Below are 14,354 nucleotides of genomic sequence, written 5' to 3' on the forward strand. Positions count from 1 at the left end.
TGAGATTATCGCCACGACCCCCCAAACTCAACGTTTATATGAAAATGGCTGCAAATAGATAAACAATTGTACAATCATGCCTCTTTGAAAAGCAGAAGTGCAGCTTCCTGCACAACCAAAAGAATTCAGCAAGTGGTTTCTGGATGGTACATGAGCAACAAAATGCTTATCTTTTCCAGCGGCACTTACAGCGTTAAAACCAGCTGACCAAACGTGCTGGACTTTGCTGGGGTTGCTAGGTAACAGGCTGGTCTTTGCTGGGGTTGCTAGGTAACATGTTAAGGGGCAGTGCCTGCTCATTTGTGATGTTATAGTCCCAAGATTTTTGAAAAGCCTCATATAACTGAAATTTGGTTCTTAGAAGCAGTTGAGATCCAAATGGAAGAACAAAAATGTGCACAATATGTATTTTTCATATGGGTCCCCTTTATGGGACTGGACAGAGTTAAAAGCTCTTAAAAACCAAGAAAATGAAACCTGATTCCCAACTTTCTGCTTTTCTTGTCTACGTAAATGCAAATCATCTGGCTTGAGACCAATTTTGTCTCGATAAGCAAACGACCAGTCATCCATGACATCATTACTGTAGCAGTGGAAACAAAATCTAAGGAAAACAGTGATTTTACCATGGCTTTGGTAGTGTACTGCATCGTTTGTCTTTATATATGAAGTTGGTCCTGATTAATTCAAAAACAAAACATAAAAAAAGAGCTACATTTGGTCTAGAGATACAGATCAAATAGTTAACGTCAGATATGTTGCCACACTTGCCTGTAGAGTTGCCTAAACGCCTTGGTTGTGTTGTAACTCAGGCTTTCAGCCCTGGAGCTTCCACCCAGGGTGAGACCATTTCACTGGAGCCCATTAAACCACTGATGACATTCTGATGCACAGATGACACACTGATCACTTTCAGTGGAAACAAAACATTTGTTGTTTCTATAAATTCCTTTACTGAAGGAAAACAAATGTCACAGCAGAGAACTACAGTTAAAAACATATTTTACATCATGTTGTTTTTTGGTGTTTCTTCTAACAGCATGCAGTCTTGTTTTCCATTAAATCCAACAAATATCAGTTGATCCAATCGCTCCATTTTGTTCCAAAATGTTTAAATTGATACAATTATCAATTCAACATAAACTGTAAAGTATTTTTGACCAATAAAGAGGTTTTCTACCATAGTGGTCCCTAAAGCCACTTCTTTCTTTTTTTCTGTTCTTTCTGAGAGGAGAGCTGTCATGTTCCTTAAATCAAGATAAAGTTTGAAAAACTATACAAGTATATATTTTTTATGATTAAATTACAGTCTTAGATAAATGTGAATCCTTAATTAAATGGTTTTCTATAAGTTGCTCTTTTGTCATATTTAAAAAATCTGAAAAATATTGTTGAATATTTTTAAAAATGACCAAAACATGAATTACTTGTTAGCTTAAAAAAATTCAAATTTGAAAACTATGTAGTAAAATTACAAAATTTATCTTGAAAATGTTTTGCAACTTTGAGTCACACCCTTTCAGAAACCTCATCATTTGCAAAATCTGTTACTCATGACACCTGGTGCACTTTCTTTGGAATTTAAAATTTTGTTCCCAGTATGGATTCCTCCCATTCGGTAAATGTTGGGTGTGACGATGACCTTTAAAAGCGGCCAGCGGAGAGTCGGCTCCCAGTTCAGTTCCAGACTGAAAGCCTTCAACCGTTTCATCGTCTCAAGTGGAAAAGCTGAGCAGGGAAACAACGATGTTCCACTCCAACGACTTCAGCAGCTCAGGCAGCTTCAGCGACACCAACGGCTTCCGGTGGTCCAATTGGTTCAGCACCATTAATGGGTCCAGCACCATTAATGGGTCCAGCACCATTAATGGGTCCAGCACCATTAATGGGTCCAGCACCGATGGGTGCAGCACCATTAATGGGTGCAGCACCATTAATGGGTTCAACTTGCTCAAAAACCGGTTCAAAAATCACTGGCATTCAGGTACAGTATAAAAAACATCAATGTTTATAGAAACTAGACTGTATTATTATTGAATGCAGTTAAATGAAAAGCTTTAATAAGTTTTAGACTGAGGCTTAAACTGTGATTATTTCAGCCATCAATTAAACTATCAATGAAACTGGCATATTCATTTTTAACATTTAATTTTTATTTTTTGAATTAAAAAATACAGTAAAAAGATGCAAATAAACAAGTAATGAAATTCCTTTTTTATGTAAGAAAATAAACATGTTATTGCCTAAAATGCAATAACACCATTCCTTTAGTGAACGATTGGTCATAGCATAAACATAGATGCTCAACTTTAAATTAGACACAGTCTAGCGCTGATCTTTGACAATATTTTGGATTAAGAGTTAAATTATTGGAAAGCAATAGGTGATTGTTTTTACATAATTAGAAAAATGTGAATCTATAACTGTGACTTGATTATACACAAAGGTAAGTGCAAATATATATTTTTGTACAGTTTTGGCTTAATTATTGCTCTGAACATTTTTTTTAAATAACAAATTCATCATGATTAATGTGACTAATTGTTTCAACCCTGATATCGACCTTAGCCCAGTAGTAAGTCAGTTTTATCTGAGTATTTTTATCTGCTGATGTGACTTGTGGTCATTCATAATTAGCAGATAAAGGGAATCGGTGTTCAATCACATTTCGACAGCAGATCACATCAGTAATTAAAAATATATTAGAAAGTTAGCAAAAAAGAATAACTGAACGCTGATTTTAAGATTTTAATTGTGACTTAGAAAGAAAAGGACACTTCTTGTCAAAACTCACCAAAACATTCAATTACATTCGATGCAAGAGAAACTAAGTATTTTTTGTTTTCTCAGACAAATTACTTTACATATTTCACCTAAACAATAAAAACCCAACACTCTTTTTTTAAACTGTATCTGTCTGTAATCTGCAAAAGAAATGCATTTCTATTATTCCTATGAAAAAAATAGTTTTCTTGCAGCATCAAGTTGAAAATAAATGTCTTAATAAATACTTCCATAAAAGTTTACATCAAATTTTTACACTTTTTTACACCTTTTATCAGCGAAATTACATTTTTAAATTTTTTTAACGTTTCCATTTTCCCTTCAGCTTTTCAGGAAGTGGACCTGAACTGTGCGACCAACAACAAGGCCCACCACACCAGCTCCATCTCAGTGAACCAGCTGATTGTGAGGAGAGGCCAGCCGTTCAACATAACCCTGAAAATGACTAAACCTTTCAACCCTGACTCTGATCAGCTCACCATGAAAGTTGTGACTGGTTTGTTCTTTTTTATTATTTATATGAAATGTTTTTTTTTTCTTATCAATTCTCTGTTTAAAATGAATAATTTATTTGACTGTTAAGTTGTCAAAGGCATTGCTCACTTGTTTAGCATCAATAAGTACAATGTGAATTGTGTTTTATTTCGCAGGAAAACATCCATCTCAGGAGCAAGGGACGATGTCATCTTTTGGTTTTCCAGACAAAGTGAAACGTTCATCACGTGCTAAAGCAGTCTGGAGAGCAGAGCTTCAGGAAAACAGCCTTCCTGAAACAGGAACGTTGGCTCTAACGATAACGCCGCCCGCTGACGCTCCGGTCGGGGAGTACAAACTTTCTGCAGGACTTAAAGCTGAAGAAAAGGAGTTGGCACAACTCTTTGTGCTCTTCAATCCTTGGTGTTCTGGTAGGACATTTTCTGTTTACTCATCAACAAAAACCAAAATGATTGCTCATTCCTATCAAAATGGTGGACAATTTCTACATATTTTAATCATTGAAAAGACACTGACTGCGCGTAGCAACCACACACGACCCCACTTAAACAAAATCCTTCATGTTGATGGAAGCTTCATATATATAATTTTCTCTTTGTGTAGATGACTGGGTGTTTCTTCCTAACGAGGCGGAGAGACAAGAATACGTTTTGAACCAACATGGAATAATCTACACAGGTTCTGATCATCACATTAATGGACTTTCCTGGGACTTTGGACAGGTAGAACACACCGAAAATAGAAACATGAGGAATGCTTGGTGTACTATTATTTTGAAAAAACACCAAAACTGTTTGTTTTCTCTTGAAAAAAAGAAAAATGTGTGTCCTAGAATAAATTTTATATTAGTTTAATACACTCAAGTATTTGCTTTGGTGCAAATACTTGAATTTTTAATAAATTTTGCTGCATAAGATGCTGTTTATGAATATTTTTCTTTCCTTTCAGTTTGAAGAGGACATGGTGAAGATATGCCTGAAGTTACTCGACCTCAGCAGGAAACACAAGCGGGATCCGGCTGACGACGTTTCTGCTCGCTGTAACCCCATCTACGTCAGCCGTGTCATGACCAACATGGTAGGAACTGCTCTATATATTTCATATTAAATTTTGTGTAAACTAAGAAAACATTCACTTTCGTTTACAGATAGATTTTAGCCACAATATATTGGTGAATGTGGGATTACTGTCAGGTCTAAAAGTTACCAAAGTGATCTAAACAATTTCAAATATAAAAATTAATCTCAGATTTTGGTTCTAAGAAAAAGTAAATTGACAGAACTCAACATAATGGCCACATTTAATGTAATGTTTATGATAAAAAATAAAAATAAAATTTGTGTTTTCTCATTTAGAATAATAACATAACTAAAAACTTCTAAACTAATTAAGTTGGAAACATATAAATGAGCTCTGCCTTGTCAAAATATTAACTTTGCTCTTTATTTTTTATTGTTCCCTTCAGGTTAACAAAGATCAAATGAACGATGGCGTCCTGCGGGGAAACTGGTCAGGCGATTTTAAATATGGCTTCCCACCGACCCACTGGAGTGGCAGCTACGCCATCCTGAAGCAGTGGTACGCCTCCTTCTGCAAAGCTGTCAACTACGGACAGTGCTGGGTGTTCGCCGGCGTCCTGTGTTCAGGTGAGATCATCCAGATCTTCCTTCAAAGCTTTTCAGTGTGTTTACAGTTCAAACAGAAAAGCAGTGGTAAGCTAATTACTTTGCTCTTGGGTATGAATGCACATGTTGTCACTTGTTCTACTGGTTTTGTTTTTGTTTTTGAAACCTGTTTAAAATTTAAAAAAGAAATGAAAATCTGGTTTTAAGGTTAGGTGTTCAGGTTCAAATTAAGAAGTAAAGATTTAGCAGGGATGTGATGTTGGTGGACGATGTTTCTCATTTCCCAGCATCATGATGAGCAAAAATAGACTTTTTTTTTTAAAATTATGGCTATTATGAGTTATTTTTTATTTTATGTTTTCATGGGAAACATTTTTGGCCTTTTCTTTCTGCCTTCTACTTTTACCACATGATGTTTATTTAATCAAATTTTTCTGTGTTCATTCGACTGAATTTGTGAACATTCACTCACCTCATCATGCCAAATGCTTGAAACAGCCTGAAATCTACATTTGTATTTATTCAGCTGATAAAAATGTGACCACTTTTATTAAATATCAAGCAGACAAATGAATGTTTAATGAAATGAATGTAACAGATTTTAGGTTTACAAAGATGATGATCTTAAAGTGCTAAAATAAGCACTAAGGAGAATTATTACACTAAAGAGTTTATATGATAATTAACCCAAATCATGCTGTATTTGGTTCCAGTGATGCGCCTGTTGGGAATCCCCTGCCGTGTTGTCACTAACTTCGAGTCCGCTCATGACTCCAACGCAAACTTGACCATCGACACCTACTACGGAGAATTTGGTGTCAGACCGAAAAAGTCCAATGACAGCGTCTGGTAAAATACACTAATTTCTCCTTCTGAGATGCACATTATCCTTAGATTTAATCTTCAAAGCACAGGAATCAAAAGACATTGTGTGACTAACTGTCAGAAATATTAATTTCACAGTTTCAGTTTTGCTGACTTGTGCAATGTCAATAGATTCATTTTTTCACTCATTGTACCATCAGGACACTCATGCATTTCCCCGTTGGGTTGTATTTAAAGGAACTTCCATGTCTGGGTAGAGGGGTGGATGAGACGACCGGATCTGGGAGAGGACGGGCGATATGACGGCTGGCAGGTTCTGGATGGAACGCCGCAGGAAAAGAGTGAAGGTACCGAACCGTGGGTTTTAAATTTGAGTTGTATTTACAGAATTTATTTGATATTTATTGATCTCAATCTATCTCTGTTCAAAGTAAAGTAAAAGTGCTGTTAAAATGTATAGAAATCAGACGCAAGAGGAAAAATAAAGAAAAAAACAAACAAAAAATTTAAAGTAACATTTCACCACTTATATAATGACTATTATGGAAATGTCAAATACTGTCACCACATTGTCAGAAAAATAAGAAATACTTCAGCAGTAGAGTTTAGGATTTTACTAGAGTGAGTTTTTTATTCTTTGTTTGGCTCTTTCTTTATTTTTCCAGAGCCTCCGATGGTCCTAACACCCAGCGGTCACAGAATGTGGTGTAACACCGGGATGTTAAACTGCCATTTGTCTTGCAGGTGTGTTCTGCTGTGGTCCAGCTCCAGTAGCGGCCATCTTGAACGGGGACGTTGACCTGAAATATGATGTACCATTTGTCTTCGCTGAGGTCAATGCTGACCGTGTTACCTGGCTGGTCAGTAGGCAAAGCCATTACATTGTCAGACTCACATTTAGGGATAAAAATGAAAAACTGGATGGAATTTATAGACATGTTGCATTGTTTACTTCTGAAAATTGTGCACAAGGCTGGAGGGCAAAAAGACTACAACATTATGAAACCTGGAGATGTGGGTATGATTAATTTAGCGCGGTGCGCCACAGCAGAGGGAGAAATAACACAGACAAACTGTTGAACTACTCAGAAACGCTCGTATTCTTCTATTTTCTTGCTCTTTGGTGTCGGATTTGCTACCTGCTCGTTGCTTGTTGCCACGGCAACTGGCTGAGAACAACACCACAAATGTGTCAGGATTCAACACCAAGAAAAACAAACAACAAAAAAACACTCAGACATTTTCAACACAAAAACAGACCAAACAGTCCGTTACAGATTAAAATTTTCAGACTTGATTTTTATCTTTGGAATAAGTGATCGCTGTGGTAGATTAGCTAATCTATCACTTTAGCAAATTTAAACACCTGCTCAGCTGATGATCTGTCAGAGTTGGTGTGTAGGTCACCTTTTATTTATTTTTTTATAGTTGAACCGAAACGCCAAATTCCACAGCACATCTACATGTTACGGTTTTCAAAGTCAAGCTAGCATAGCTGACCTACTTCTCTCTCTCTCCCAATTTTTTAGTAAAACTTTTTCTTAACCTTATCTAGTTGTCATACTGTTGACAATTGGTAGTGAAGCACAGCATCCTTTTTTGTTTTATATATCACTCATATATTTAAGATTTACTGCGTTATGTTGCCAACTTGATAGCAAAAACATTTCTTGCCCTCCAGCAGGGAGAAGGGGGTCAGGATCTTTGCAATGTGTCCATACAGTAGTCTTCATCCTGTCATTAAACTTTATTGTTATATTTCTACAAGACGAATGTAAAGAAACACACTGATAATATCTGACATCAAACTGCTGACCTTGCTGAAGTCTTGTGTTTTACACAGATGTTTTCCTGTGATTCCAGATCAAAAGAGATGGATCCAAGGTGCAGATGAAGTCTGACACCAGGAGTGTTGGACAGTACATCTCCACCAAGGCTGTTGGTTCCAACCGCCGGATGGACATCACGAGTGCCTATAAATACACAGAAGGTGAGCAGACAGACACACCAGACACAATCCTTTCAATGCATTACTGTGGAGCTCTTTATTCGCCGTGTTGTTTTAATTCACCAACAGGTGCATTTAGGCATCTGTGTGGACCCCCACACCACCAGGGGGCCTCCAAGAGCACCAGGCTAGAATGATAATATACAAATATTTAAAATAGTATTGAATAATATAAACTAAATGCTGCTTCACATGGAAAAACAGGGCCAAAACTACCTCTCAGAATTTACTTCCTTCTTTTTGTGAATCAATGTGTTCAACATGTTATTTTACATTTTTCCAGCATCAATAGATTTTCACATTTTCAAAATGTCAAGCAGCCATTTTGAAAAAGGTGTGGTAGCGTAGAAGTATACATATGTAGTATAATAATTTGGATTCATAAGCATAAAATACTAATTATACTGCAGTTTCAATTGTGCAGACATGAGTAAATATACTTTAATCAAAGATGACGAACTAGAATACTTTCTTTTGCAGGTAAATGTTGAATAATGTGACTCCATTGTGTTTCCTCTCTGGATTACAGGATCGGCGCGGGAAAGGGACGTTTTCAGATACGCCCTGACCAGACTGGACAATGATTCAAGAATTGCAGTGTGTCCAATAGCTGTCGAACCTGAAGCACTGGTCATAAACAACACCACAGACACAGAGAATGGCCACGCAACTCCGCAGCTGATTGTTAAATTTGAAGAGGTATGTCATTAGCCTCTGTTAGCGTGTTTACTGCTCAGCGTTTCAGTTCCAGTTTAAATTAACTCAGACTTTGCTTCATCATGCAGTTACAGCAATATACATGAATAAAATTACCATACGTTTTCCAAAGATGCAAGGAAAAGTCTAAACATATTGTTTTATATTCCACAATATTCTATTGAAAGTTTATCCAATGTGGTCATGTGACTCCCACAGAAGGTTTTGGAGCTAAATTGGAGCCATAAAGTTTGTTTAAAAGAAGAAAAAAAAAGAAAAAGAAAGAAAGAAAGAAAGATCTTAAATCTGAAAAGTATTTTTGAACATATTTTTCAGTTTCACAGGTTTTTTTTCCTTTGGTTTCAAAACATTGTTTTTCAGTTTGAAATCTTTATTTTCACTTTTTTTTCGGTTTCAAACCGTTTTTGTCCCAGTTTCAAAAATAATTTTTCAGTTTCAAACTTTTTTTTCCAGTTTTAAACTTTTTTTTGTTTCAAATAATTTTTTCTTTTGAACAAACTTTCTGGCCCTAATTTAGCTCCATAGATGTCACCTAAGGTTGTTTTGACCAGCAACATGTGATAAGAATCATCTGGCCCAAATGTGGAAAGTAAAACCCAGAATAAACAATAAACACATGTTCTTGGTCTGTCTTCTTTCTTTGAATTTAACTAATGCAGGAGTCCGCACCAGTAAAGGGTCAGGATGTGAAGAAGAACCTGGTGCTGAGAAGTGAAGGCAGCGCTGCCAGGATGCTGTCTGTCAACATCAACGTCCAGGCCCTGACGTACACCGGCCAACCCAAAGGAAACATCCAGAATGAGGTCGTCCAGAAACAACTGCTGCCTGGAAAAGGTGATTTAGTCCACTGTAACTAAGCTCTAATAGAAATGAGTCCGGTAATAAGTCCGGCTCGTTCGGGGAGGAGTGAATGTGAAGTCTAATTCTGATGCGAGCTAAAAAATTTAACTCTGGTCCACCGACAAACCTCAGTCTGGGTTCGACTGGAGTGAACTACATTGTGGTTCAAATTGTAGCGGACCGGAAGCCGCTTCAGAAGCAGGAAGTGGGCTACAGCGCAGGGCATTCTGGGTAAATTCATCCAAAACAAATGTGCTAGCTTAGCACTAGCGGGAGAAATGGCTTCTGGTGTTTTATGAAAAATGAAAGAGAAACCCTACAGTTGCTGAAGTCAGATGCTACTCTGTTTTTGTTTTCAAATTGTGCTCAGGTTTTTGTGTTGTTTCCTTCAGTTGTTCTTGGTGTAGCGCCCCCACAGGTGAGGAGGGGAATAAGTTTTTTAATTAGTTTTGATTGTTGGACACAATGCAGTGTGGAATCAAACCCCAACAGCTGAAAATGTAACAAATGTTGCAACTTTGGTCTCTAATTGAACCAAGTTTACCTGACTATCAGGTGTGAAAACACCATGAAGTCTGTGGAAATCTTTAAATTTGATCTTTTATCTTTCAGATCTGACCATCCCCATCCAGATCCCGTACATCACCTACAGTAAATACATGGTAGACTGCCAGACCATGAACATTTCAGCCATGATCACTGACCTCCAGAACGATGAGACATTCCTGGCAGCAAACCGCGTTGTGCTGAAAGACCCTCCAATCACCATCACTGTGAGATTCCTTTGCTGTTTAACTCTCCTCTTACCTAAATTCAGAGTTGGGTAAAACTAGCTACATTTATTTGAGTAATATTTTGGGAAAAAAAGTACTCCTCTGTACTTTTTACTTTTACTTGAGCCATTTTATTATGAGGTATTTCTATTCTTACTTGAGTAAAATTTCTGGATTTTCTGCCCACTGAATGAAAATCAAACATGTTTTAACCCAGAATTAACCAGACACAAACACACACCTGCACTTTCTGTTAAAGTTTCATAAGTTTTGCATTAAAATGATTACTTTTCCTGATTTAACATTATTTATGTGAATTATTTTCATTTTGATCTCTAAAATACCAACATTTTCCCATAACTTTATATTATGATCCGTCTGATGATGTAATTTGTAAATATTAAATGATTGATAATTTGATCAGTTACTCAGTACTTGACTGTGTATCAAATACTTTTTTTGGCTACTCTCTCCACATCTGCCTAAAATTTTCTAACTTTTTAACTCATTTATTTCATTTGTATCTTCACTTCCTTCTATTGTATAAAAACGTTTTCTGTGTCTGAAATTTTGTGTTTTTGTTTCAGGTGTCTGATGAAGCCAGAGTGAATCAGATATTGAGTGTCTTGGTGACGTTCATGAATCCGATCAGCGAGACGCTGACAGATTGCTCTCTGACTCTCTCTGGAACTGGACTTATTGATTGGGAGCAAACAGTCAAGTATGTTTGTCCTTGTTTACCTGCAGGACAGGTGTTGAAAAGTGGACAAGCTTCAAGGAGAAACCTGACTCTTGTGTTTTTGTGTCGCCCACAGACTTGAAGATCTGATGCCAAATAAGAAAATGTGTGTGGAATTAAGCATCGTTCCCTACAGGAGCGGGGAGAGGACTCTACTGGCCGACTTTGACTGCGCCGCTTTCAGAGACATCAAGACCAGCTGCGTCATTAATGTCAGACCTTAAACTCCAGAAAGAAATATGTGATGCATTTGTTTCTGCTAAAGGCTTTATGAATTGTTTTGAAGTAGTGGGATCAATGAAATCAGAGAATATTGTTTCAATAATTTGTTTTAGGTTGTTTCTTTATTTTTAAATTTAAAACTTGGATTTCTAAGGGGAACAATGAAAAACTTGTAGCAAGATGACACTCAGGTGCTGGGAATTTAATCTAATCATGACTTTCTGTTGTATTATTGTTTTAAACTTATAACAGTCATAAGAAGACAGGTCCTGCTTTCACTGTTGTTTTTCTCCAGACCAATTTATTCTTAAACCAGTCTGATTTAATGCTTAAAGTTTGCACAAATCTGGCTTTTTTTTACTGTTGAAGTTTGGTATTAGTTACCAAAGTAAATCACGCCACATTTTAGTTGTCTCTTAACCTTTTGTCTCTTGGAATTGGAATCAAGCAGATTCGTTTGGTTCAGTTTATTATTGTGTGTATTAAGTTTGTAAAGTTTGACTTTATCAAATATGACTTCAGACTGTTACAATCTGCTTTGGGAATAAAACTGACAAATATGATAAAACTGTTTCTACAACTTTTAAAATCAATTACAAAGACTTCAAAAATGTTTTAGTCCACGCCTTTACTGATTGTTGGTAGGAGTTAAAAAACATTGAAATATTTCCCTCAATGTGTAATTAATCTATCTTATATTCGGGTTTCACTTTTTAAAATAAATAACAAAGTATTGAGCTTTTGTAATCCAAAGATAAGTTTAAAGGAATCACAAGTTTTTGGAAATAGAGCAACAAAATTAAAAACTTTTGTCAGAACCAAATACGTCGTAACTTGATTCTAACGTGAAAGTTGGAAACCTTAGAGTTGGATTTTTATTCTTCGTCAGATTTCTTCAGATACAAACAATCACTGAAAATAGGTTTTATTTTCTATTTTTTTGTGACGTTCAGTGCAGTCATAGAAGTCTAATAAAAAGTCATAAAACAGAAATATGTAAATCTGTACATGTTGCTTTTCAGTGGTGATCAAAGCAGTGACAACTCCCATCAGTGTAATAAATAAAAAACGTTCTGACTCATGGGAGAGTAACCCTTCAGACACACGTCAGTATTGTCTTACTTGGTGTGTTTTCAGACATTTTAATGAGGCTGCGACACGCACTCCAGGTTTATGAAAACCGCCTGTCTGTCACTCAGGTTGCAGATGTTTGTCTGTTGGAACAAATTTAAGTGTTTTTTAATGTAAGAGGGAAAGTTTCACACATTTACACTTGACTAAGTTCAGCGATCTGAACGCAGGTACGGTCTTTAAATCTTATCATTTATCTTTTTTCTGTTCTAGTGACACTACAGATGTATTAGTGTTATTTTATAAACGTTCTGACTCAACCCCGGAGAGAACTGTAAAACGAACGTCACTGATTTGTTTTGCTTGGCAGACTCAGAGAATTTGTAATGAGGTTGCACAATCACTCAGGAAACTAAAAGTGGCTGGGTGTAACAAGGACTTCTAAATGCACCTGTGCATCACGTCACTTGCAGTTGTGTTCCTGCTACAGCAAATTCAGCCGTTTCTTCATTACAACAGAGAAAATTCTGCAAAGAGAGAAAATGAAGTTTGACTGGAAATACAGCTATCCAAACTCAGGTATGCGCTATAAGAACTTTATCGTTGATCTTCTTTTGTCTTTCAGCCGTTTGACTGCGCTCTGTGTGAATGACTGCCTGTAACTGCAGATACAACAGAAATGTCTTATAGTGTGCTAAATTTGAATCTGACGCACTAATAAAAAATAAATGTTTTTGGATCACGTTGTTTCCAGAAAGCTGTTTTGCAGCGATCGCTGTTCCTAACCAAACTTGTCTCAGTGGGTTCTCAGCCTGAAGGAGGAAACCAAAATCATCTGCTTAAAACTTTAATTAATTTACATGTAATAAGAATCAATCTGTTAAAATCGATGCTGTTTGTGCCAACATGATGACAACCCAGCAGCTCTGAAGCAGGAAATTATGAACTTTACAATCAGTGCTTTGCTTTTGTAAATAATGGTACATTTTTCATTTGCTGCTTTTTACTTACATATTTATTTATTTATTTATTTATTTATTTCATTTAGTAGCTCACACTTTTCTCAGATTTTTGTTCACAAAAGAGTTTTCCAAAACTTGAAACCCTGAAAACTGGTGACTGACAAAGATAAGCATCACAAATACCCAAACTTAGCAAGAGTTACATTATGAAAGTCTTGAACTGTTTTTTTTTGACAGTTTACTTCTTCTTTCATCTGTGTCAATGATCTTTATGTCGTCTTTATTTTTTAACGTTAGGATCTTTCTTAAACTTACTGAAAATGTTTCCTTCTCAAAAGATTAAATTTAGAGACAAACCTGAGACGTAAAACTTCCAGAATTATTTTCTATCGACTGCAGAAATTTTTCCAGGCTTGTTTGTGTTTAATTGTGTAAGTTTCCTTCACAAATAACTGTGGTGACAAATGACTGCTACACAAAGACCTGTGTTTTTGCCCTTCCCACATACAGATGCCAATAATTACAGTACACACCCAGGAGCTGAGCCAGGTGATTTGCTGAGGTTTCTATGGAAACAGAAAATAACACAATCTGTGCTTTCTGAATAAATACTACTGTAAGCTAAAGTCATTGTTCAAAGAAAGTACGCCCTGGTTTAATCTGAAGGTTTTTAGTCAGGGCATGATTAAAGAAAAGATTAATATGACTGCATCTGTCATTTCCAGATACCGACTGTTAATACTTCAGCACAATAAATCTAAACTGAGGCTTTCTCCTGACAAACACGGAGTGAAATGATAAAAATGGTAACTTATTGGAAAATTTACAACGATCCTGAATGTTTTCTACTCTTATATACTATTTTCTGTTTTCTACTATTGAAGAAATGTCAAATTTTGAATCCACAAAGCTCTTCGTTGGAGCTGCAGTCTCCTCACAGAGCTTCTTTCAGACTCAGTTCCTTCAGACTAGTGGCAGCAGCAATTAGCAAACACCTGGTAGAGTCCAACAGTCCGAAGAACGACTGCAAACTCATGAAGTCAGAGTATCAGGAAGAGCATGAGCTTCTTAAAGAGACAGAGGCCCAATTTCCAGGAGTCAGATTGAAAAGTCAAGTTTCTATTAAGTTATGTTTTATATAAACAGCATTTTTAAAACAACATAGTGGTATAAAATGGCAATATGTGCCTGGAAAATACACAAATTACAAGCAGCAATGTTTTAGTACGCAAAAAAAAAAAAAAAAAAAAAAAAAAAAAAAAAAAATTTTTTTTTTTTCTCAAAAAACTAATT

At 36.2% G+C, this 14,354-nt stretch overlaps 2 protein-coding genes across 2 annotated transcripts in view; both read left to right on the forward strand.

Moving 5' to 3' along the window:
- The first annotated feature begins 1,498 nt into the window (after positions 1–1,498).
- LOC106936660 (protein-glutamine gamma-glutamyltransferase E-like) lies at positions 1,499–11,214 on the forward strand. The gene is made up of 15 exons (XM_015017795.1): positions 1,499–1,984; positions 3,110–3,280; positions 3,435–3,689; positions 3,883–4,001; positions 4,228–4,356; positions 4,745–4,925; positions 5,618–5,753; positions 5,967–6,076; positions 6,474–6,589; positions 7,593–7,719; positions 8,267–8,436; positions 9,114–9,288; positions 9,907–10,067; positions 10,655–10,788; positions 10,883–11,214. The coding sequence occupies exons 1-15, from the start codon at positions 1,747–1,749 to the stop codon at positions 11,028–11,030; spliced, it is 2,370 nt and encodes a 789-aa protein (XP_014873281.1). The 5' UTR covers positions 1,499–1,746; the 3' UTR covers positions 11,031–11,214.
- A 1,309-nt stretch (positions 11,215–12,523) lies between these two features.
- The window catches only part of LOC106936659 (protein-glutamine gamma-glutamyltransferase E-like), a 22,514-nt gene continuing 20,683 nt past the window's right edge, over positions 12,524–14,354 (forward strand). Inside the window, exon 1 of the mRNA XM_015017794.1 lies at positions 12,524–12,678. Coding sequence (XP_014873280.1) covers positions 12,642–12,678 — 37 coding nt within the window. The 5' untranslated portion in view covers positions 12,524–12,641. The remainder of the gene's footprint in view (positions 12,679–14,354) is intronic.

Source organism: Poecilia latipinna, unplaced genomic scaffold, assembly GCF_001443285.1.
Source record: "Poecilia latipinna isolate Pla-1442-1.1 unplaced genomic scaffold, P_latipinna-1.0 Scaffold2190, whole genome shotgun sequence".
NCBI classification, from domain to species: domain Eukaryota; kingdom Metazoa; phylum Chordata; class Actinopteri; order Cyprinodontiformes; family Poeciliidae; genus Poecilia; species Poecilia latipinna.

What these genes read in the sequence shown, in the direction of transcription:
- LOC106936660 (XM_015017795.1), top strand. Translation starts at nt 1,747, where the DNA reads ATGTTCCACTCCAACGACTTCAGCAGCTCAGGCAGCTTCAGCGACACC. An exon ending in CTTCAATCCTTGGTGTTCTG is followed by an intron (nt 3,690 to 3,882) that starts GTAGGACATTTT and finishes CTCTTTGTGTAG; the next exon opens with ATGACTGGGTGTTTCTTCCT. An exon ending in CTGACCGTGTTACCTGGCTG is followed by an intron (nt 6,590 to 7,592) that starts GTCAGTAGGCAA and finishes CTGTGATTCCAG; the next exon opens with ATCAAAAGAGATGGATCCAA.